The sequence below is a fragment of the Pogona vitticeps genome, chromosome 9, assembly GCF_051106095.1.
Source record: "Pogona vitticeps strain Pit_001003342236 chromosome 9, PviZW2.1, whole genome shotgun sequence".
Lineage (NCBI taxonomy): Eukaryota > Metazoa > Chordata > Lepidosauria > Squamata > Agamidae > Pogona > Pogona vitticeps.
Window position 1 is genome coordinate 3,698,479 of NC_135791.1, and position 25,279 is coordinate 3,723,757.

Below are 25,279 nucleotides of genomic sequence, written 5' to 3' on the forward strand. Positions count from 1 at the left end.
TACCTTTTCCATCCGTCTAGCTAGATCCATAAGCAATCAAGTGATTTTTGAAGTGCAAAATCCAAAGAATGGCCCGGTCTGATCATGGCGGCAAGGAAGAGCGGACCATTTCATGCTAGCCTCTTTTGTCTGAGGAAAAACACCTTTCGTAATACAGAGCTGTCTTCCGCTGAGCCGGAGATCTGGACTGTCTAGCTTAATATCACATACTCTGACTGGCAGTCGCCCTCTCTTGAATAAGCCTACCCCCCCATCCCCTGCCACCTGAGACCCTTTTGGCGAAAGATGGCTGGATGGAAGCAGGAATGTTTCCCCCAGAAACACCCTGTCTGTTTCTGTCACCGAGCAGGGGCTGGCCCACATCCCAAGATTGTGGAGATGCCACCATAGGACCGGTGCAAAAGTAAGGACCAAAACGTAGTTACAGGACATACGATTCAAATGCAGGAGGAAATAGACGTGGGGTCTCTTTGTGGCCGACCCTGGCCCTCTGGGCTTCCTCAGATCACTTCCCCTGCCTCCCTGTGTCACTTCCAATGGGGCTCGGGTGCTAGATTGCGTCCGGGTTTTCCTTTATTTCAGAACACTGCCATGCCTCCTTGAGGCTTAGTTCTTAGAAACAGGAGGACAAGACTATAAGTCCTGCGAGTATTTTTGGTTCCGTCCGTCTTCCTCTGGCCAACCACTCAAATGTGACTCTCGAGCACTTCTCTAAACACTGGTTCCTGTTTGGAAAACCGTGGCCCGATGCTAAACAAAGCAGTCACATGGGCGTGCGTCTGTGTGGGTGGGTGTCTTGGCGTAGCTTCTCCTCTCCTTCCTGGGAGTTGCTGTTTCTCGGGGTAGCAGGTACGTTTCCCCGCTGAGCTAAATGCAAGCGCACGAGCATGTTAATTATGGCGACACTGTCATCGTCTCTTTCAAGAGCCTTGTTTCCAAATCGTGCAGTTTGTCTCTTTTGATTCCTTGTCAGCTCTGGCTGTCAGCATGGCATTTGAAGAATTCCTCCAAATTTGAGTGGTGTTTTTTTTCTTTTGCTTTGAACACGGTTTTGTTCCTGCCGTTGTCTCCCTGCGTGTGTCATTTCTTCTGCCCGTGGGATGTGAAACCTCCTGTAGCATTGGTGCCACTGGAGCCCACGTTTACCCAGGGATTAAACTTGGTATGAAACCCCTGAATTCTGGATGCTGGGGCCAAAAAGCTAACGAGGAGGGCAACCGTCGCACCCCTGTGTGTGAGGTTCTCAGGCCCACCTCAACTTGCAGTGTCATCTGTTTGAAACAGACATTTGTCTGGAGTAGATGAATGTGGTTTGAGTTTCTTACCCATATGTCTTCAAATCTGATTTCCAAAATACAAGAGGGAGCCCTAATCTGAGGAATAATTGAATACCAGGAATGTAAATTGAGTGGAGGTCTTCTCAGACAATGGATGAAAGCATCGTCTTACGCACAAGGCTGGCTTCATCCTGTGATTAAACATGCAAAACTAACCAACAAGCCCATACGTTCTTCCACGTGCTTTGCTGCTTTTGCTCTGGGTCATGCAGAGGAACGAAGCACTGAAGGACAGGAGGTTTAGTGTCCCGTTTAACCTTCCCGCTGGCTTCAGAGATATTCCTGGATGTCCCCTTGCATGTATCCATGTGCAGCTCTTCAGCCAGGAGGCATCAGGCACAACTCTGAAAATCTGTTTTCTGGGGAATACGAAAGGAGGACGGTTTGCAAGCTTCCGTGGGCTTGCTGGTAAACAGGATTCAAGATTTGATTATCTTTTGGTCTGATCTAGCAGAAGGCTGGATTATATCTATAAGATCTGAAAACTTGCGATGATGAGACCAGAAGTTCCAAGGAGGTGGAACGCATATGCCAGTCCCAGCTTTGGAATTATGCAGAAATTGGGCTGGGAATCCTTTTTATTTTTTTCTTGCAGGACTCTGCCCTTAATCCCTCGTGTTACCTGCGCTCTCCTATCCTGATAACCAAGTTGTTTTCAGCTTTTGTTGTGCTAGTTCAGGAGCTCCCTCCTCTTGATCTGGCCGGCTTTTGAGTCATCGATGCTCCCCCTGCCAAATTGGAGCATCGTCTTCTTCAAAGGCAAACTTCTCGGTGATGTTTTGGCAGCTTGCACGTCCCGTAGGTTTGCCACGCTGCCACCGGCTTCCCCACTGGAAACGTTTGTGCATCCGAGTAGATCTGCTCCCAAGCCTCCAGAACAGACACGGACCCTTCCGGAGGCTGCTGAACTACAACCCCCATCAGCCGTAGCAGGCATAGCACTTTGTAATGAGGGATGGGGGCTATAGTCCAGCAACCTTTAGAGCATTGGTTCCCAATCTTGGGTCACCCATATGTTCTTGGACTACAACTCCCAGAAATCCTGGCCAGCACAGCTGGTGGTGGAGGCTTCTGGGAGTCTTAGTCCAAGAACATCTGGAGGCCCAAGGTTGGGGACCAGAACTCTAGTGCATTCCCCTGGAGTTCAGCAGGGAATTCCAAGTGGGAAATCCTGGGTTTCCTGAGAGTGGAATCATGGCCGTTTGAGTGGCATATCAAGCTGCTGGATCTGTGTAGGTTGTTGATGTTGTGCCTTCAAGTTGCTTCCAACAATCCTGTGAACTGGTGACTTCCAAAATGGTCCTGATTAGATCCTGCAAACTAAAGCACGTGACTCCCTTTCATTTGTCTCCTGCTCCTCTTTTACTACTGCTTTCAGTTTTTCCCAGCATTATTGTCTTTCCTCGTGGGTCTCGTTTTCTCACGATATGCCCAAAGTATACCAGCCTCAGTTTAATCCATTTTGATTCCAGGGAGAGTTCTGAATTTACTTGATCCAGGACCCACCTATTTTTCTTTCTGGTGGTCTGTGGTGTTCATAATTCAGCATAGTATTACACTTCCTTGTGTCGATATAATCTTAGAATAGGTATTCTGAATCTGCCAGCTCTGTGCTAGTAAAGGGCTTTAATTTCTCACCATTCTCTGAAAAGCAAGCCTGGGCTCTTTGCTTAGGTAAAATTAGAGGATGGTTCTGCCGTGGTACCCAAAATCATCCCAGCATGCTTAGCTGCGTATATGGGGGGGGGGGCTGCGGTTGCTTGCATTGCTGAGCTATAATAGGATGCTTCCATTTGCAGATTTATCTGGGGGGCTGTGAGATCAACCAAAACTGGTCTCTGTCAAATGCACAGAGAGACAGTATACTACAGGAAACAAGAAATTGCCTCAGTTTATTGCCAACAAAAAGACCATAAGGGGTTGAGCTGGGTGAAAGCATCTATTTTAAGCACCTAATCTTCATTTCAGAGGCCATCAGATGGAGCCTGCAATCGCCGTGGTTTAATTGAGCGAAGCTAAATTTGGAATCGTAATATTCCCCATGTTCACCGCTGGAGTGTTGATCTGGTTATCTGCCCTCGAAAATATCATTGAGGGAATCTGAAAAGATCCTTCTGTTAGATATTAAGAAAAAGTCCAGCTCTTAAGAACATACAATTCAGGAGATTCTTTCTCATTGCAGCTTTGAAACATAACCTCTATATGTTAGAATTAGCAATGATATAAATATATAGCCAATGTATTTTCTTACAGTGGTGCCCCACAAGACGATATTAATTTGTTCCATTGAAATCGCTGTCTTGTGAAAACATCATCTTGCAAAAAGTGTTTCCCCATTGGAATGCATTGAAATCCGTCTAATGTGTTCCAATGGGGAAAAAATCGTTCTGCGAAAATTGTCCGTAGGGCAGCCATTTTGTGAAATGCCAATTAGCTCTTAAAATCGCTGTCTTGTAAAGCATCGGTCCTGAAAACACCCATTTTGCAAAACGCCAATCAGCTGTTAAAATTGTCATCTTGCGAAAAACGGTCTGCGAAGCACGGACCCAAACATCGTCCAGCGAAAACCGCCCATAGGAAACACTGTTTTGCGAAGCACTGTAGTGATCGCAAAAACTCATCGTCATGTGGATTCGTCGTTTTGTGACATCATCGTCTGGCGGGACACCACTGTATTCCTTTCTTTTCTTTTTTCTTTTTTGTAAAAGCTGAGAAACTCCGGTGGAGATAAAAAGGGTGTTTGGGATTTGAGGAAGGTAAGAAGACAATACCCCAAATTATGTGTCTGTTTCTGATTTTCCAAAAACTGCAGTTCCTCTTACTAATGATGATAGTGGTGGTGATAATGATGATAATTTAAATCCACCTGCTGCCCTTAAACTAAAGTCCCCTCTTTACTTCCACAACCAGTAGAAGATGAAGTGGGGAAGAGAAATCAAGATCCTTTGCAAACTTTAATTTGCTAATCACATTTTCCACTTAATACGGACCCTGGATTTATTTTACATTCTAATGCTCCCGTACCCTGTGCTGTCTCTTATTCTATCAGAGCTGTGCTTGTGGTGGGTAGCATCCTTTTAAGGAGAAAGGAGTGGGGGGGAGAAGTATTTTTTAAAAATACATAAAATAAAAATTTAAAAATAGACTTTTTAATTTAAATCGTCAAAAAAATCTGATTAAAAAATACATTGTGATTTTAGTCAATTTGACTTAAATCAAATCCACCCTGCAAGGAGCCACTGAGGCTCCTCCTGCAGTCTGAAGTGGTATAATCTACGCATACTGGACTACCTCTGTGAGAACTGGGCCTGAGGGCTGAGCCACTGTAAGAATAGGGGTGGTGGGGAGGCATAGCTGTGATTCATCTTGCTATTGAAACACAAGCACCAGATTTGGGGATTAAATCCCTGCCAACTGTATATAGTGTGGGAACGTTCCCACACATTCCCTCTTTCATTGTTGTGATTGCCGATCATTCGGCTTTTTATTATTATTTTCAAACCTCCCGAGTTCACAGGAGGATATAAATCTGGAAATGCTGGACCCGCTTTCTCAGCCAGAATTTCTTGCCCTGATTTACTGTCCAGTGCTTTGAATTTCTGTCGTCTACAAAAGCTAAAGCCATAAAGTATCTTTCAGTATTTTCAAAGAGCTGCAAGTCTCTGGATGGTGGCTTGTCTTTTAGAGGCATCCCTCGGCTACATTTTCATTGTCGTTCTGGAATGTTTAGTGTCGTCTGCTACTGTCGTCGGAATACTGTGTTTACAGATGAAGAAGGAAACATAAGGTCCCCAACGTAGATCAATAAATACGTAACTGCCTGGGATTAAAGATGTGCTGTTAAGTCTATACTTGCATAATTTGGAACTGCTGGATAGCTCAGTGGGTTAGACATCTGGCTGCAGAACCAGAGGTTGGGTGTTCAGTTCCTCACTGGGCCTCCTTGACAGACGTTGGATGTGATGATCCACAGAGCTCTTTCCAACTCTGCAGTTCTGTGATGAGGATTTCCATAATGCCACCAGTTCCTCTGTGGCATTCCATTTGTTGGCGAATAGAGATTTCCAGTAGCCATGTATGGAAGTGAGAGCTGGACCATAAAGAAGGCTGACCGCCGAAAAATTGATGCTTGTGAATTGTGGTGCTGGAGGAGGATCTTGAGAGTCCCCTGGACTGCAAGGAGAACAAACCTGTCCGTTCTGAAGGAAATCAACCCCGAGTGCTCACTGAAAGGACAGATCCTGAAGCTGAGGCTCCAGTACTTTGGCCATCTCATGAGAAGAGAAGACTCTCTGGAAAAGACCCTGATGTTGGGAAAGTGTGAAGGCAGGAGGAGAAGGGGACAACAGAGGACGAGATGGTTGGACAGTGTCATCGAAGCGACCAATATGAATTTGATCAAACTCCAGGAGGCAGTGGAAGATAGGAGGGCCTGGCATGCTCTGGTCTGTGGGGTCACGAAGAGTCAGACATGACTTAAGGACTAAACAACAACAAAAGAGATGAAAAGGGCCTCTTATGAAACAATGGGGATTGAACCCGGAAGCTGGTGTGGACAGGTAGAAAGGTCCTCTGCTTTGGAGAAGCTGCTCAGTCCAAGGCACCTCAAGAAGAAGGAAATAATAAGCCATTCCTGAGTATTCTCTACCTGGAAAACCCCAGAAAAGGGTTGCCATAAGTCAGAATGGACTTGTTGCTCCATGGTGGTGATTATTTATTACCCTTGTTTAAGTTTTACCACCTGATGTAATTTTTCTTATAGTGGCAATCAAAGGTCAGAAATATTCCTGTCTTTTTGGACTCCAGTCCCCAGAATCCACCAGTCAGCACAGATGGCTGGTGGATTCTGGGAACTGGAGTCCAAAAAGAAAAGAAAAATATACTGTTTCACAAACTTGGGTGGCTGGAAGGCAGAGCTTCCCACAGGGCCGGAGATTTTTCCAGCCGGCTGCCACCTTTTCTCCCTTACCTCATGCCTGCGTGAGTCACTCACCGTTCCCATGACTTCATCAAATCTTTAGGGCAAATAGTGGCCCAGCTTTGGCCCCACCCTGGCCTCCCTCCCGCCTCCCCGTCCTGCTCTTCTGGCCTTGATTGTGTCCCTGCGCATGTGTCCGAACAGGGGCAAATGTGGGTTGTTTTCCTCTCCGAAGCCTCAACTAGAAAGAATCACGAGGTCGGAACGAAAACCAACCAGATCTTGTGACCACTTTGGAAGAAAAAAAAAACCCTTCCAGTTTTCTGGCCCTGCGGGCTCTTCCGGAACGGCGGTGGCTTTTTCTCTGTTAGAGAAATCCTTCGGCATTATGCCATGTGGGCAGAAAGGGTGCCCTTTTAAATCCAAGCGGGAGCGGATTCCGTTTCCCGACCTGTCCGTGCTTGTTAATAGATGCATTTCAGTTTAATGCAGTTGGATGGGAAAATAACTGGAGACACGGCTCAGAGTGCAAGGACTTTGCATTTTCTGCCTCTGGCCTTTTAAAGTCAACACAAAGTTAACTGGGAGCACAACACAAAATACTCATTTCCATATGCTGCTTTTTTCCCTTTTCTTTTCATTTTGGCCCTGTGTAGAGAGTGAGGGAGAGCAGCTGGCTGTCCTTCCACTTGCAGGCAAAGACCTGTTCTCTCCGGGCAAGCTTATTGACCGGCTGCTGGTTGTGCTGTGTTGTTTTCAGTGGATTTCTGGTGTTGCTTTTTTGCTTAGACTTTCAGTGTGGCATCTGTGGGTCATGCAGTCATTTTCAGGATCCGGTGCGTTTAGAAATTGATTTTGACATGCACCATCTGCGGCCTTGGGAGAATGTTGCATTTTGAAAGCCGCCTGATGAATTTCGTAAATAAATAAAACGCAGCAACGTTGTTTTGGAGTGTGCAAAAGTATCTTCATCTTGTTCTTCTGGGCACTGTGCCGACATGAAGCCTGAACCCGGAACAAGGGCCAAAGAAGGAAGGTGAATTGGCCCTGTGTGTGTATGAGAGAGAGAGAGAGAGAGAGAGAGAGAGAGAGAGAGAGAGAGAATGAATCACAGAATGTCAGTGGAAAGATAGAAGTCCAGCTACATTATGCCATAATTTTTAGTTTTTTTGGAACCTGCCCCCTCAGATTCCTCCTGCTTACAGATCCAATTGGCCTGGGGGGGTTTGGGGAGAAGTCCAAAAAGCCCCTTGTCGACACTCTGGATTGGGGTGAGTTTCGGGGGTGGAGGTGAGGGTGCCCTTGGCGGCAGGCAATAGTAAAATAGCTTGGGTCCTTCTTACTCTCCCCTCGGTGCTTTCATTCCCGAGTACAGCACCTCAGAATTCTCAAAAATAAAATATTTTAAAAAGCACCTCGATGCTCAGAAAGAGCCGAGCCCCACAGCCTTTCTCTAAATTCCTAAGAAGGTTGACTGGAAGGAGAGCTCGCTGAGCCAAAAGAACGTTAATGTTGACAGGACGAGGAGCCCTGAATCATCCCTGCTTTGCATTCCTGACGTGTGCCATGGTCTGCGTTGGCTGTGAAAGAGAGCGGCTCTCGGGAAAGCAACTAATGAGGAACCTTATAACGCTGTGGAGAATCTCGGCCTTAAAAGCTTCTGGGGCTCATGGCCTCCGGGTCTCCTTGCCAACCGCCGTCCCCATCCCCTGTCTTCCTCCACCTCTGTTCCCCTCCGCTGGCCGGCCGGCCCGTTTCCACCTCCTTCTCTCTTTGCTTTCTGTCTGCCAAGGTCCTTTTGTCTCCTCTCCTGGATATACATCATCCATCTTGGGGCAAGAGAGCGATGCTGTTGACTCTCCAACTTGCGCCCACTCATTGCACGATGCAGGGCTGGTTAAAGGTTTAAAAGGTTTAGGTTGTGGAAAAGTAACGAGGACGGATCATCCGTTCTTGGTGGATGAGCAGGACCATTGGCTCAGTGGCAGAGAGCAGGATGGAAGATCCTTGGTCATGTCTCTTATCTCTTTATATATATTTTTTTTGAGAAATGAGCATTTGACTAGTGATGGGAAATCTTCTAAGCCCCAGAGAACTGCTCCCGCACACACACACACACACACACACACACACACAAAATTTGCTTTTCCAATTTCTCTATATTGGCTCTTGAGTCTCTGCTGCTGCTGCTGTAGTTATTGTGCTTTGTATAATATATACAGGCACAAATGTGCTCAGACACACATGGAGAAACCACAAGCAAACACAGACACATATATGTACAAAATCAAACCTTGCAGGGCGAGATTATTTATATGGGCTGAAGTAGCCAAAACTTGGCATACAACACAGCCTATGTAGCCAGACTGATTGGAAGAGTCTAGGAGTTACAGTCCAAAATAGTAACTTCTCAAAGCTTTCATACAGAGATCATCATCATCATCATCATCATCATCATCATCATCATCATCATCTTAGAACTTTATAGCTGGAAGGGACCCTATGGATCATCGAGTCCAACCCCTGCCAAGGAGGCATAGCGGGGAATCGAACTCCCAACGCCTGGGTCCGCAGCCAGATCAAAGATAGTGAGTGGCAGGCAAAGCTAGGGAGCCCACGTTTTGAGGAGTGCCCCGAGGGGTGCTTTTTGAGGCTCCCATTCTCATGCCCCCTTTTCCCTCCTTGGAGAAGATGAGATTTTTGAGGAGGTTTGGAGAGTCATGGCTGAGTGGGGATTTGAACCCAGGACTCCTGAGTCCTGGTGTCATTCATTGATTAAGATGTCATGCTGGCTCTCCTTGTGCTGAGAATTCAACTGGCTGGGTCAGAAGTTCCCTTATAGAACATAATCTTTATATGTGGGACTGTGAAGAATGTCTGAAATGGAAGGTGATTGTTACATACAGCACTGATGTTACCTGTCTGTCATGGGTTTGGAGGGAAAGTTCCATCCTATGGGGAGTGGAAGGCGGGACATCAGGAGGAGGGGCTGTACTGTATAAATATGTGGAGTGTGTGTGAAGAGTTTAGATGAGATGCTAAGAGACACTGGGTTGTGACGAAGCAGCAGCTGGGAAGAAGAAGCTGTTGTGGGAGTCTGTGTGTCAGACAGGGTACTACTGTGTGTCAGAGTACCAACCTGATAGGTTCAGGTGTCTGTTGGTTAGCCAGAACTGATAGGTTCAGGGTCTGTGCTTTAGGTTAAGGGTTCTGGGTGAACCAAACTGTATGCTTGTATGAGTGAGAATAAGCCACGTTACTTTATCCTTTTCACCTGATTGTTTATTTTTCCCTGTGTGTATTTGAAATAAACCTTATTCTTTTTATTGTTTAAAAATCCATCCCTGGTCTGTGTGACTTCTTACAGGGAATGGTTGGTGGCAGCTTAGTGTAACTGTGTGACAGATCCCAGTAGGTCTGGGTTTGTCACATTGATTGGTGTCCAGCGTGTGGGATACGACTGGTCCAGTTGTCCAGTGGTACAGCAAAGCCTTGGCAAGTGTGCCCAGAGCAAGGGGGGTCTAGTCAGGGACAGTCTGAGGCGCGTAGGTAATCTTCTAGGTGTACCTCACGGGGAGGTGCGCTAGTAGAAGAACGTGCCAACTGGGGAGACTTAGATTAAGGTGCTCTGAGGCAGCCTAGTTTTGGCGGGAAAAAGCTGAGGCAAAACTGCGTAGTAACAGTGATCTAGCTTGCCAGCTGAGAGGCCCAGCAGAGGGGGGTAGGCTCTGACTCGATACTGTTGCAAGTTTAGTGCTGAAGAACAGCAGCAATCTCTAGGGAGAGCTGGTTCTGAGGCAAGAAGGAAAAAAGTGGTCGTTTTATTCTGAGGCTTGACTTTTTAAAGCAGCCTGTTCTGAGGGGGGGTTATGCCCTTGACTCGAAGCCAAGTAGCAGAAATGAGTGAAGTGAAAGACCCCCAGATTGACCAAGGTTCTGAGGATGAATTTGGCTCAGTGCAAGGTGACAGCACAGGAGAGCAGGACCCAGAACTCAGAAAAATACTCCTAGCCCAACAGCATGAACTGAGGGTGAGGGAAATGGAGGAAAGATTAGAGAGAGAAAGAACGGAGGAAAGGGAAAGAGAAGAAAGGGAAAGAGAGAAACAAAGGCAATTTGAATGGGCATTAGAGAGAGAGAGAATGGAGAGAGAAGAAAGAATGGAGAGAGAGAAAATGGCGTTTGAATTAAGAAAACTGGAACTGATGAACCAGAACAATAATAACAATAGGGATTCTGAGGGAGGCCAACTGTCTAAAGCTGACCTGAAGAAATTCCCTGTGTACCACAAGGGAGATTGTCCTGAGGTGTTCTTTTCCTTAGTGGAAAGAGCGTTTGTGGACTTCTCAGTGAGGGAAACTGAGAAGATGACCATCATGCGATCTTTAATCAGTGGTAGCCTGGCTGAGGTTTATGCCGAGATGCCTGAGGAACTGATGAAAGATTTTGCAGAGTTTAAAAAACTGGTGTTTGCCAGACATGGGATAAATGCAGAGCAGCTGAGACAAAGATTCAGGTCCCTCACCAAAAAACCAGAACAGACTTTTACCCAAGTGGGGGCCCAATTGGTGAGGCTGCTTGAGAAATGGCTATCGCAGGAGGGGACAGAGACCTATGAGCAGCTTAAAGACTTGATAGCACTGGAACAGTTCTATTCAGTCCTGCATGGGGAATTGAAATTCCAGGTGAGGGAAAGGAAACCGAAATCTGTGGCAGAAGCCGCGGAGGTCGCAGATTTTATTTCCCAAATAAGAAAGTCCTTGGGTGAGGGGAAATCTGTGGGTAAACCCAAAGAAACCTACAGCAAGTACTCTCAGGGACCAGGGAAAAGCCAGCAAGGGGGAGGGGCCCATGGTGAAGGGAAGCCCTCAGACATGAAACCAAGACCTCAGATTTTGGAGGGAAAACCAAAACAAGATGAGAGAGAATCAAAATACACCAGAAAATGTTATTTCTGTCAGGGAAAGGGTCATCTAATCTCAGAGTGTGAGAAATTAAAGCAGCTGAAAGGAATGGTGCCTCAGAATTCTAGTGGGACCAAGCCAAAAGCTGTGTTCTGTGTCCAGAAAGAGCAAGGCTCAGTGTCACTGAGGGAGCCTATTGCCATGGCTACTCAGTCTGGAACAGCTACCGCTGCTGATCAGGCTGAGGAAAATGGTCCTCTTGTGGAGGTAAAGCGCTGCTTGCTGATAAAAACAGATTCTCAGTTGTTTGAGACAGCAGGGGTGGACGTAGGAATACTTGACCGTCAGTATAGGGGGCTGCGGGACACTTGTTCCCAGGTAACCCTGTGCCATCCGGATATTATTCCTAGGGAGTTTATAATCCCAAATGAGAGCATAAAGGTGGCAGGGATTGAGGGGCAGGTAATCTCTCTGCCAGTAGCAGAGGTACCTGTCAACTTTCAAGGCTGGAGGGGAGATTGGCGGATAGCGATTTCATCGACTCTGCCAGCAGCCGTGCTCGTGGGAAATGACCTGGCTGAACATGTGAAACGGGTGCTAGTGATTACACGCTCACAAGCCACCACGGGGACAGTTCAGGGGGGTAATGATGAGCCAGAGACGGAAGCAGAGGGGAGTTCAGAAGCTGTGGTGGAAACCTTAACCACAGACAGCAGATTTGGACAGGAGCAAAAGGCAGACGCCACTCTCCAAAAGTGTTTTGAACAGGTGACTGACGCCCAGCTAACACCTGAAACCCCAGTGAGATTTCTGGAGGAAAAGGGGATTTTATATAGAGAGACCCTGAGGAATATCTCAAAAGGGGGAGATGGGATCAGAAGTCAGCTAGTGGTACCTGAAAAGTATCGCCCCATGATCTTACAAAGGGGTCACTCTGACATGTTTGCTGCACACTTAGGGGTGAAAGGGCCCCTTGATTTGATCAAACAAAATTGGGAGCAGGTCACCCAGGATGACCCCCTAGACGTTGTGACATACATAGACACCTTGATGAATGACCTAAGGAGAAATCTAGAGCTGGCAGCAGAAAACCTGCAAGCTCAGAAGGTCAGACAGAAAACATGGTATGACCACAAAGCTAGAGAGAGGCACTTTGACCCAGGGGAGGAAGTGCTTTGGCTTAGGCCCTGCAGAGAGAATAAACTGCAGCTCAAATGGGCAGGACCATATAGGGTCATTTCCAAGATGTCAGACCTGAACTACCTAATAGAGCAGGAGGAGAACCAAGCAAGGAGGGTGGTTCATGTGAATGCCCTAAAACCCTACTACAGAGGGGAACAGAGGGTTTTATTCGCGATAAAAGCAGCTGAGAGTGAGGAAGCTGAATTACCCTTCTGGGAGGGTAGAGGGGAAGTAAAATACAACCCAGAGGAGGTAAAGATCAGTCCTGCACTCACCCAAGACCAGCAGCAAGAACTAAAAATGCTGCTTAGTAAATATCAACAGGTGTTTTCCAACAAGCCGGGGATAGTGAAGGGAGTGATGCATCGGATCCACACCGGGGATGCACCCCCGCAGGCAGTATCCCCATACCGAGTAACGGGACCCTATAGGGACAAGGTGCGGAAGGAGCTGGACGAGATGCTTAGGGAGAACATAATCGTCCCCTCTTCTAGTCCTTGGTCCTCTCCGATAGTCCTTGTGGACAAGCCTGATGGGAGCATTAGGTTTTGTGTCGATTACAGGAAATTAAACCGTGTAACCACTCCTGATGCCTACCCAATGCCCAGGCTAGACAACCTGATTGAAACCATAGGGGGTTGTCGGTTCATCTCATCATTGGACCTGGTAAAGGGATATTGGCAATTAAGAATTGATCCCAGGGATCAAGAAAAGACTGCCTTTTGCAGCCCTTTTGGTCTCTATGAGTTTCGAGTCCTGAGCTTTGGTCTCAGAAATGCACCAGCCACATTCCAAAGGCTGATGGACCAGACCTTGGCAGGGCTCAGTGACTTTACAGTGGCCTACATTGACGACATAGGGATCTTCAGTAATACCTGGGAAGATCACCTGATACACCTGGAGTTAGTGCTGCAGAGGTTAAGTGCAGCAGGGCTAACAGTAAAGGCCAGCAAGTGTCAGCTGGGTAGCCCAGAAATAAAATACTTGGGTCACATGGTAGGGGGAGGAATGATAAAACCCCTGGAGGCCAAAATAGAAGCTGTTCGTGATTGGCCCAGACCCAACACCAAGAAAAAAGTCAAATCATTTCTTGGGTTGGTGGGCTACTACAGAAAGTTCATCCCGAGGTTTAGCGAGATCGTGGCTCCGCTGACCGATCTGACGAGGAAGACGGCTGATGACCGCATCCCGTGGACCAGCGACTGTGAGGCGGCGTTCCAGAGGTTGAAGGAGGCGTTAATCAACTATCCTGTCCTGCGTGCTCCAGACTTCGACCGGGAGTTCATCATCTACACCGATGCGTCTAACAGCGGGGTAGGAGCAGTTCTGTGCCAGGAGGATGAGAATGGTGACCAGCATCCAGTGTCCTACCTGAGTAGGAAACTTCAAAAAGGTGAGAGACATTTGGCAACCGTGGAGAAGGAGTGTTTGGCCATAGTCTACGCGATCCGGAAGGCCAAGCCTTACATCTGGGGAAGACATTTTATTCTGTGTACTGACCATTCACCATTGCAATGGTTAAAGACAATGAAAACCCACAATAGCAAACTTATGAGGTGGGCTTTAAACCTACAGGACTATGACTTTGAAGTGAAGGTGGTCAGAGGGTCAGTGAACTGTGTTGCTGACGCCTTATCAAGAAGACCTGAAGAATGAAGACGGCGAAAGAACATGGACTATGTGTATATATTGATGACAAAAAGTTAAATGTACCTGTTTTTTGAACTTGGTTTGTATGAATAAAGGTAAATTGATGTAATGTATATGGTAAATGTTTAAATGCCTAATTGCTATGGTTAACTTAGAATGTAAGTATGATATGGTATGTATAACTGTTGTTGTGTGTTTTATCCAGGTTGTTTTTTGGGAAAAAGCACCTTAGCTTTCCCCCTACAAAACAACTTATAAAGAGGGGAGGTGTTACATACAGCACTGATGTTACCTGTCTGTCATGGGTTTGGAGGGAAAGTTCCATCCTATGGGGAGTGGAAGGCGGGACATCAGGAGGAGGGGCTGTACTGTATAAATATGTGGAGTGTGTGTGAAGAGTTTAGATGAGATGCTAAGAGACACTGGGTTGTGACGAAGCAGCAGCTGGGAAGAAGAAGCTGTTGTGGGAGTCTGTGTGTCAGACAGGGTACTACTGTGTGTCAGAGTACCAACCTGATAGGTTCAGGTGTCTGTTGGTTAGCCAGAACTGATAGGTTCAGGGTCTGTGCTTTAGGTTAAGGGTTCTGGGTGAACCAAACTGTATGCTTGTATGAGTGAGAATAAGCCACGTTACTTTATCCTTTTCACCTGATTGTTTATTTTTCCCTGTGTGTATTTGAAATAAACCTTATTCTTTTTATTGTTTAAAAATCCATCCCTGGTCTGTGTGACTTCTTACAGGGAATGGTTGGTGGCAGCTTAGTGTAACTGTGTGACAGATCCCAGTAGGTCTGGGTTTGTCACAGTGATGTCTCTGCCTCAAAGAGTTTACAATCTAAGGGTTAATCTACACATTATGATCCAGTTGTCTGTCTGTTACTGTTTCCTTCCTTCCTGGTTGCAGTCTTATGAGAAACAATGGAAAAATATATCTGGAATCTCCCTCATCTGGACCTGTATACCTACTTTGGAATGGGGGTTGGAGATTTTAGTTGGAGAAGATTAATGGTGGCCCCTCCAGAGATGGACGGATTCCACTACCCAACAGCCCCTAACAGCCTAGCCAGAGAGTGAGGGATGATGGTGTTTGTCCTTCATTGGCACCTAGAAAGTCATAGGACCTCTCAAGATGAGCCCAAAGTCTGCTGGAATAAGGCACAGCGGGCCTTCAGGAATAATCCCGTTGGAGGCGAAGAGGTGCTACAACATTTTGTTGCAGGCCCTACATGAATAAGGGCAGGTGTGTTATTGCTCTAGAGAGTTTCATGATGAACTTCCAGAGGATCAGGGTTTCAGGGCTGGTTCTCAGGTCCATGGTTCCTGCTTGACTCCACCTGGAATATGTATTATGGGGGTCGGAGTGAGCTCAGAGCCCTGGGAGTTGACCGAGGTTATCACAGACATTTTTTGAGATCTGCATGAACCTGCCCCAGGAGAGTGTCCCGAACTTTGGCCTTAGATAACAATCAGTTCCAAAAGTAAGCCTGAAACCAGTGCCTGGACACCTCCGTGAGCAGATGAGCATAAACAAACTAAAGAGGAATCCAAACAAGGCAGAGGTGATACTGACAACTAATCCCAACTCGTTTGAGGGAGGTCCGTGTTCAGCCTGTTTATCGTGGACTGGGACGATGGGGTTCGTCCTGTTGAAACAGCTCTGCAGCCAGATTCTTTGCTTTGTTTTGACTTTTTTTTTTGGAAAAGCAAGTAGCTAGGGTGACCCCCAATCTTTTCAGAGGTACAGATCCGCTTTTGTTGAAGCTGTGAGCTCCCTGGGTTCCAGAGTGGCCTTGGCCATCAGATGGGTGGTGTGAAATTCAAAGAAATAAACAAACAGGCAAATCTATGCAAGCTGAAGGGCGAGCCGTGGTTCTTAGCAAAGTTTTTACTGTACAAACTCCACTGCCTCATTCACAGACTTCCGGAGGGGGGGGGAGTCGGCTCCCGGCATAGTTGACTTCTGTTTGTAACACTCCGGAGGTAAAGAGGTATAACCCGGTGCTTTTACTTCTCTGGATCAGTGGAGAATTTTTTTCTCCACCCCCTTTTCTTTGTGTGTGTGTGTGTGTGAGAGAGAGAAATTAGGAGAATTCCATTTTTGGGGCTGCAATTTCTGGAATCTCCCATTCCATCTGGCCAGTGGATTTGAGGAAGTTAAAAAGAAGAAGGAAGAAAAGTAATGAAAGAAAATAAAGTTTAGAAAAGTGGCTGGGCTGTTCTGGCCCGTGGAAACCCCGGCCGTCCTTCCCTTTCCATTGTTCCTACGCCCCCCATCCCCGAGCCTGCCCCCTTTTGTCTCTGGCTCTCTCCTCCATCTTTTGACTTCCCCTCCTCACCCCCCCCCCCCCGGCCGCCCGTCTGCCTTCCTTCCTGCCCGAGGCAGGGCGAGGCTTTTCGGACTGAAAGAGGGTGTCTCTCTCTCTCTCCACCCCCACCACCCCGTTTCTCCAGAATCTCATGTTGGACATTCTTGCGGCATGAGTTAATGGTTGCCTGTGAAGGATTCGGTGGTGGCTGCTTCTGTGAAGGGAGGAAGACGCGCCACCCAGAGACTGAAGAGGCTGGTGGATTATGTAACAGAGGAGGAGGAAGGGAGAAATTGCTCTCCAGCTTGCTTGCTCGCTCTTGTGGCAATATATACATATACATATACATACATATATACATCTCTCTCTGTGTGTCTGTCTGTCTCCTGGTAGGGAGTGGAGGATGCCCTCTGGAAGCCTTTTCTCCTTGTTTTAACAATCCAGTGATTAATTCTCAAAGCATCTCCTTGGGAAGTCTTCGCGAGTCTTCAGAGCATCGTGCAATGAATCCCAGGAGACTTTTCTGGGTTTGCATTGCAGTGGTTAAAAGCCCAGGAGCCCACGCTGGGGGGTCTCTGTGTTTTTCTGTGTGTGTGTGTAGGGGGACAGATAATCCCAAAGCGGGCAGTGGGGCACGGATCTCCCAAAGTGATCTTTCCTGCTTTCCTCGGCGAGTGCCAGGTTTCCAGGCCGGAGGGAGAAGGGGGTCTTTGTGCCCGGCTGGCGCGGCGCCCGGCGGCCCTCCCGGGCACCCACAGTGCTGTTTGTTTGAGATTAGCAGAGCCTGGTAGCCCAGCCTAAAGGTTGGGGTTTGGGGTGGGGTGGGGGGGATGAAAATATATTTCGGGTCGCCTCATGAACTCTCTTGCCTCCTCCTTTTCTCCTGCAGCCGTGAATGGAGCTCTCCCGGAAGCGAGGGCGCTCTCCCTCGACGAACGGACCGGCCACTTGCCGGCCACGATGCCCCTCGAGAGGGAGCCAGGCCAGTGCCAGAGGGACCGGTCTGCCTCGGCGCGCCCTGCGACGGCCGCCCCTTCTCCGCCACCCACAGCTGCTCCTACGGGGTCACCCCTGCCCCCTCAAAACGGCCACCCAGCCGCCGACACAGCCACGGCGCCCCCCGCTGACGTGAAACCTTCCCCTCCGACCGGCCAGGCTTGCCCGTCGCCTGCGGCCACCCTTCCCGCCACAGAGACCTTGTCCCTGAAGAGTGACCGCCCGCCGCCGGTCGGAGCCCCGACGATGCCTCCCGGCGAAGACGCATGCCCGCAGGAAAGGGGGCGATCACCGGCCAAGAACGAACAGCCGTCCCCAGCCAGTCCCCGAACCAAACAAGGTAGGGTGCGAACAGACATTTGCAAATGTTTGCATGGTGCAAATAGACATTGGGGCCTCAAATCACTTGAAAAGTTCATCTCCTTGGAATTCCCTGACCTTTTTTGGCCTGAATCCTGTGGTTGGCAATCTGGCGATTCCAGGTGGCAAGTTGTCACCAGTTTCGAAGGTGCATGTTGCATCCCCGGGCTCATGCCTGATGGTGTGATGGGAATGCAACCAGGGACAGTCTTCTGTGCACAGAGACACGTTGCTTCCCTCTGTAAGGGCTCAGCTACCCTGCACGCAATGCATTGGTGCTCTTAGGGCAGTGGGGCAAAACCTAGGGTCTTTTTTCTTGATGTTGGTTAGAGCAGTCCTGGTAATGCCGCCTTGATTGGACAAGGATATCGTATCCTTCACTCTCTGAAAGGGGAAATTGCATATGTAGGGCCTTTCTAGGTCCTAACATTTGATAGCTACAATTCTTGTGGAAGTTATGTGTTAATAACTCACTCTTGAGACATTCGGGGTAAAGTAAGGAAGGAGGGTTTGTTTTATTACCTACCATTGAACAGATGAAACAGCAAATGGACCAACATGACTGCTTTCAGCAACAGACTTCGATGGACGCTAAGAGACAGAAAAAGACAAAAGTGCAGAGAGGTGGGACTCTCTTTGAATTCAGAGGCAGGAAAGAAATGATTGGTTAGTGCTAGATAGACTGACAGTCACCCCAGGCCAGAAAGGTCCCTCCCAAGCCAAATCTACTAGAGGCAGCCTGCGAGGTTGCAGAAAGTTCAATATGGACTACAACACCCAGAATCCTCCAGATGTGTTTTATTTTATGTCTCCTATGGGAAAGCACAGAATAATTTCAGAAGCTCTATTAATTGAGACAGCCTTCCGTGTTATGGTAGGTTGGAGGTGGGAAACCTTCCTCCCCCCCGGATCCTTTTGATCTGATTTCCCAGAAGCCCTGGCCAGTAAGCCCAGCGCTGAGGGATTGTGGGTGTTGTAGTCCAAAGCATCAGAACAACTGGAGGGTTTCCCAGCCATGCATTATAGGCTTGGCTTCTAACTTCCTGAATAGTTACAGATTGTGCCTATAACTCAGTGCCCTGGGTTAACCCCTTCCTTTCCAGACTCTGCCCTGACTTGACCCTGTCTTTCAAGATTCTTTAGCTACAAAAAAGAGAAAACAAAAGTGTTGCAGCACCTTTAAGAGTAAGACATGCATTTTCTTATCCCTGAAACAGGCCAGCCCAGCCGCCTGCCTGCAAACACATTTTTTCCAGGCTCCGACTTACCGGAATTAGCTCTGCACAATCTGTTCCAGATCAGTTTGGTTCAGTTCCATGATCGTATTCAATCTCTGGCCCCATCTAGGGCTAGACATTGAAAAAAAGTGTTTTAGAATTTTAAAAAATCAGCAATTCAGGGAACGGTGACTTTTTCAAAAAAAAAAGTGTACTATTGAACTGTTGTTGTTTGTTGCATGCTGTCAAGTCATCTCTGACTTAGGCGGAATACTGTGAATCAGTGACCTTAAAAACAGCCTGCTCAGCTCTTGCAAAATCAAGGCCATGGCTTCCTTCATTGAGTCAACCTGTCTCATATTCAGTCCTCCTCTTTTCCTGCTGCCTTCAGCTTTTCCCGGCATTATTGTCTTTTCCAGAGAATCAGGATTTGCCCAAAGTGGGACACCTTCAATTTTGTCTTTTTAATTTTTTTACATATATTTTTTAAAAATCAAAATGACAAAATTGAAGGTGTCCCACTTTGGGCAAATCATGATTCTCTGGAAAAGACAATAATGCTGGGAAAAGCTGAAGGTGTATATATTTATTCATATACCACCCCATAGCGCTTAAAGCAATCTCTGGTTGATTTTACAATTTAATTATGCAGGTCACACATTGCACACCCACCTAGTGAGCTGGGTACTCAATTTACAAACCTTAGAAGAACCAAAGGTTGAGTCAGCCTCAAACCATCTACCTGAGCTTGTCAGAATTGAATTCGGCTTGTGAGCAGAGTCTTGACTGCAGTACTGCAGTTTAACCACTGCATCATGGGGCTCCTCTGGACTGGACCAACCAGGTCAGTATTATGGGTTTTTGCTTTTTTAAAACATTTTTGACTTTCTCTCTCTTTGTGTCTCAGACACCCAGAAAGCACAAGCCAGGCACAAATTGGCCCGTGAACGGCGGGAAGAACGAGCCAAGCATCTAGGTAAGAAGCAACACCATGTGAAGGTAGCCATGTTCATAGGGTGGTTTCTGCATGGAGCCGAGATGGCTTGCTAACCTGCACCCAGCAGTACAACCCAATCCACAAGTGCCAGCCACCGCTCTGTCGTTCTCCACCAGACCAAGAGAGCATCGCGAGATGTTGACCGGTCTTTGTCCCTCTGCAAAAGCTGCGGTGGGACTTTTTAGTTCCTGCAAAGCTGGAAAGGGGGCGGCTGCTTTGACCTCCCCTAAAAGGATGACAAAACCATGAGGCTGGTGAGCATAAAATCACCTGTCCTGGTTTGTAGGGGCCTGTGCAAAGTCAGACAAAAGGCATAGAGTACGTATAAGCAGAATCTCAGTGCATTTGTTCTAAGGAGGAAGATGATGGTAACTGGGTGACCGGAGTCACCATTCAAGTGCTTTGAGGTCGGGTTCTGGAGGAGCAACTGGATGGATGGATGGATGGATGGATGGATGGATGGATGGATGGATGGATGGATGGATGGATGGATGCATGGATACATGGATGCATGGATACATGGATACATGGATGCATGGATGGGTTAGTCAATGGATGGATGGACGGACGGACGGACGGACGGACGGACGGACGGACGGACGGACGGACGGACGGACGGACGGACGGACGGATGGATGCATGGATGCATGGATACATGGATGCATGGATACATGGATACATGGATGCATGGATGGGTTAGTCAATGGATGGATGGATGGACGGACGGACGGACGGACGGACGGACGGACGGACGGACGGACGGACGGATGGATGGATGGATGGATGGATACATGGATGCATGGATGCATGGATACATGGATGCATGGATGCATGGATGCATGGATGCATGGATGCATGGATGCATGGATGGGTTAGTCAATGGATGGATGGATGGATGGACGGACGGACGGACGGACGGACGGACGGACGGACGGACGGACGGATGGATGGATGGATGGATGGATGGATACATGGATGCATGGATACATGGATGCATGGATGCATGGATGCATGGATGCATGGATGCATGGATGCATGGATGCATGGATGGGTTAGTCAATGGATGGATGGATGGATGGATGGACGGACGGACGGACGGACGGACGGACGGACGGATGGATGGATGGATGGATGGATGGATGGATGGATGGACCAAATCTTGAGAGAGAAATATACGTAGAAAATTACACTTCAGAAGAATAGAATATTTGACCTGAATATCTTAGTTCCCCCCCCCCCAAAAAAACACATCACTCTAAGGAAAATTAAAGTTTTCCTGTTTTCATGAATAGGCCTTTCTCGTCTGGCATGAATTATAGCTTTCCTTTGAGGATAACTTTGTTCTGCCTCTTTTTTCTCTCATAAGATTTTCCTTTAAAAACGGCTGCTGTTATTTTACTACAGCTTTCAGACCATAGCCTGAGAAACAAAATGGCCTCTGGAACTATGAAGGTTTCCATCTCTGATCTAAAGTGGAAAATCTCCCAAGGGTAGACTGTCTTGGGAGCATCTGCTCTGTGTCATGTTCCAGAATCTGTATTTGGGGATAATGGCTGAAATTATTGCACAGTTACGTAAATGGCATAACTTTTAGAGGCACATTGCCGTAAGTTAAGCAATCTCCATAAACGTTATCTGTTGTACACAGAGACTGAAATCCTTTTGCTTAGCATAGTAAGTTGCACCTAGCGTGGATTGATCGAATCAGTGCAACTGGTCGAGAAGCTGATTCATGAAATGCCAGCTGTTTCAGTAGGCCTACTCTTGAAGTGACTTACTATGGTAAGCAACAGGCTTGGCTCACCTGTGCAACAGGTAAGGTCTACAAAGTGCAACAGGATTTCAGTCCATGCATTATGCAACCCAAAAGGCATAGAAAAAATGTGCAAGCTTTTGAGACATGCAGATATCTTTCTCCGGCGCAATGTTATCAAAAAACCAGCCGTGGTTCCTCATCATGTGTTTTGATAAGAACTGTGCCAAGATCCAAAACTGAAGGCTACGTAACAGCTTTTGAATGGCTTTCCAGTGCCAAGGATCCATGGAGCTGTTTCCCCCACCATGAACACCAAAATACAGATTCTGTCACAGTAATTCTTGAGGTGAAACTCTCAAGAAAAATCCAGTTTGAATGAACAAATCATGCACGACTTGAAGGAAACAAGGAGCCAGCCAAAACAGGGAAGCTGACGAAGGAGGGGGGAGGTGACCAAAGAGAGTCATATGATTAAATTTCCATAAAGCGGATGACCAAACTTTTTTGAACTCTTTTCTCTTTCCCATAGAATAAAAGCTAGGTGACTTTTTTTTGGAAAAGTTTGCAATTGTTCTGCTTAGAATTTGAGAGTAAACAGAATGTACATGGGTTAAGGAGAACAGCGTCAAGCCTTAAGTAAGGAAAACAACAAGCATTGAGCAATGTATGTTCTGCTGACTTGTATGGGAAAAAATTATAATTATGAAAAAGAGCATCATGCCTCTTTTTTCAGTTTTTAAAAGCAAAACTTTTTGTTTTTATTTTTACCTGTGTTGAAACATACTAACATGGCTATCTTTTTAAAAGCCCTTCCTTCCTTCCTTCCTTCCTTCCTTCCTTCCTTCCTTCCTTCCTTCCTTCCTTCCTTCCTTCCTTCCTTCCTTCCTTCCTTCCTTCCTTCCTTCCTTCCTTCCTTCTGTCCATCATCAGCTCCTTCCTTCCTTCCTTCCTTCCTTCCTTCCTTCCTTCCTTCCTTCCTTCCTTCCTTCCTTCCTTCCTTCCTTCCTTCCTTCCTTCCTTCCTTCCTCCCATCCATCCTGTATGCCCCTGAATTCTTCTGCTGTGACGAAATGCGGATATGATGTTTTGGCTGAGAACACTTCTCTCTCGCAGGCAACGTAGGAGTGGAGTCATTAATTTTGCTGGCCCGGCGACCTCCCCCACCCTCTCCTCGCTACCCCCCTGCCCGCCTTCTACCCCATCCCTTTCGTGGCCCGCTCCAGCCTAAATCACTTTCCACCCCCATTCCCCCATTGTTCAGCCTGAATGAGTTTTTCAGGCCAGCTTCCCCTTCCTTTTGTGGCAGCCCGGACTGCCTCTCTCGCCTCCCTCCTGCTTGTTTGGATCCTGCACCACAATAGTTATGTTTGGGGGTCTCCCCTCCCCATCACCCGTTTGAAGGAGGGCGGGTGGGATTTGCTTACTCAAACCCTTCTTTCCATCGGTGTGCAATATCCCTACCCTGCTTTCCAGAGTTTGCTTAAGGCAGCTCACGAGTCTTAAAAGCATGCAAAGGACATTTTTCAGAAACCATGCACAATACAAGAGCAGCCATTATCTCTCCTTCCACGTAGTTTTTATGATTCCAAAGCTCTCCTCGCCCCTGTCCATTTCGTCTTCTTCTTCTCTTGTGACCTCAAAAGGCCCCCCCCCCACGAAAAGATAGGCCTGCTTTTTGGAAATCCTGCACAAGCTGGCCTTATACAGATTGTGTAGATTGTTGTCAGTGTTGGGCAGACCTGCTTTGGGGTCCCTGGCTCGGTTGATGTAGGACTCTTCCCCCATTTTTAAGTGTGCTTTTAAAAAAAAGAATAATAATATAAATAAGAATTCCTGGCATCATGGCTACAGCTGCTACTGCCTTCTCTATATCCTGGGGGCCTCTGTCTTCATTGGGGTGGACTAACAAGGTGCAGGCAGAACTTGTAAAGGTTGTTCTGTTGTTTATTTTTCTATTGATTTATTTATTTGTACATTGCTGCTGGTGCTGGTATTCGTTCATTCATTCATTTGGAAAGCCACAACTCCCCTCTCGTGTTCTGCAAGCTGTGGAGTTTCAAGACTTGTTAAATTGTACTATTATTATATTGCACGTCTATAACCCGGGTGTCCTCATGTGATCCAGGGATGACCATCTGTAGCGTCGTCGTTTTTGGTGACTATCTTAGTCTCGTCCGGCAAAAGCAATTAGTCTCGTAGGACCTTAAAGAGGAACCTGTTTTATTTCTCATGCGGTGTCTGTGGGTTGTGAGCAACCTGAATAAGTAGCCTGCAGTCCCTACAACCTTATTCTAAATAAAACTTGCTAGCCTTAAAGCTGACACTGTCATATTTATTGTTATTATTACTATGCTATGCTTAAAACATTGACTGTGCAGAGCCTTATTGCATGAGAAACGTGCTTGCAAGGCATAATCATCATCCTTGTGTTGTAGCTGTAGGGGTCAACGCTGAGAAGCAGAGAACTTCTCAAGATGCTTGTTCTGGACTTCCTATTGTGTAAGGATAGTCGTCATGCGCCAGTTCTGACTTCCAGCAATGATTTTCAGGGTTTTCTAGGAAGAGAGTACTCAGAGATAGTTTGCCCTATGTGCAGCTTGCCCAAGGCTACCTAGGCTGGCTCTTCTCCCAGGAGGCCCCATGGGGGATTCAAACTCCCAACCTCTGGCTCTGCAGCCAGAGACGTAAGCCACTCAGCTACCCAATAGCTCAGTTTCTTCCCCCCTTCTTTCTGTTTATTTCATGGAGTTAGGAAATGTGAGATGTATGCATCTCTCACTCGATTTTACTTTTTTTGCTCAAATTTCTGGCCTATTGCACTTTTGTTTTCGGTGAGCGAATGATCGTAATGAAACCGTCGAAAAGCACATGCGTTGGAAGGAAACCAAGCTGCGAAGTTATATAGCCAAATAGGGCTGGTGGCCACTGGGTAAGAGATTTTAAGACCAGCCTTTCCCCAGCATGGATGGGGATGATGGGACTTGTAGCATGTCCTGCCTGGAGCGATCCTGCAGGGTTCGGAACGGCTGCAGCAGAACCTCCGGCTTGGTTCAGCAGAATGCTTTCTTGGAATAAATCAGTCTCTGGGGCTTTTGCAAAATATTCCTGCTTTCTCGATCATTTCTTCCTGGCTCAGGGGCAGGAGGCGCAGTGGCACGCAGGGCAAAATGAAGGATGTTCTGTTTCTGTTGTCATGCAATATGCCCCAGGAGTGAGTGTTTTATGTCATGTCTGCGGCCACATGCTCTTATCTCTATAACTCATCTGAACCTGTCCTTTCCCCCCCCCCCCCACTCTTGTGGGTCATCCCACCCACTGACCGGTAGCTGCCAAGCGGGCCGTGTGGCTGGAGAAAGAGGAGAAGGCGAGGGTGTTGCGTGAAAAGCAGCTGGAGGAACGGCGGCGGCGACTTGAGGAGCAGCGCGTTCGGGCGGAGAAACGCCGAGCAGCCCTGGAGGAGCGCCAGCGGCAGAAGCTCGAGAAAAATAAGGTTGGATTCGGAAGGCGCCAAATAGAAAGCTGGCACCGAGGTCGGGAAAATGGCTTTCCACATAAACGGAGTATATCTTCCAGAATCCCCCACCCTGCCCGCTAGTAAATTTCAGATAAAGCTTGGGGAATTCTGGGAGATTTATACCAGAAAAAGTAACTTTTTC

At 47.4% G+C, this 25,279-nt stretch overlaps 1 protein-coding gene across 3 annotated transcripts in view; it reads left to right on the forward strand.

The window, feature by feature from the left end:
- Positions 1-25,279, forward strand: part of MAP7D1 (MAP7 domain containing 1) — a 63,719-nt gene that overhangs the window by 15,740 nt on the left and 22,700 nt on the right. For all 3 annotated transcript variants that reach the window (XM_072980246.2, XM_072980247.2, XM_072980249.2), the window contains exons 2-4: positions 17,187-17,633; positions 19,778-19,846; positions 24,950-25,113. In XM_072980246.2, coding sequence (XP_072836347.2) covers positions 17,187-17,633; positions 19,778-19,846; positions 24,950-25,113 — 680 coding nt within the window. The remainder of the gene's footprint in view (positions 1-17,186; positions 17,634-19,777; positions 19,847-24,949; positions 25,114-25,279) is intronic.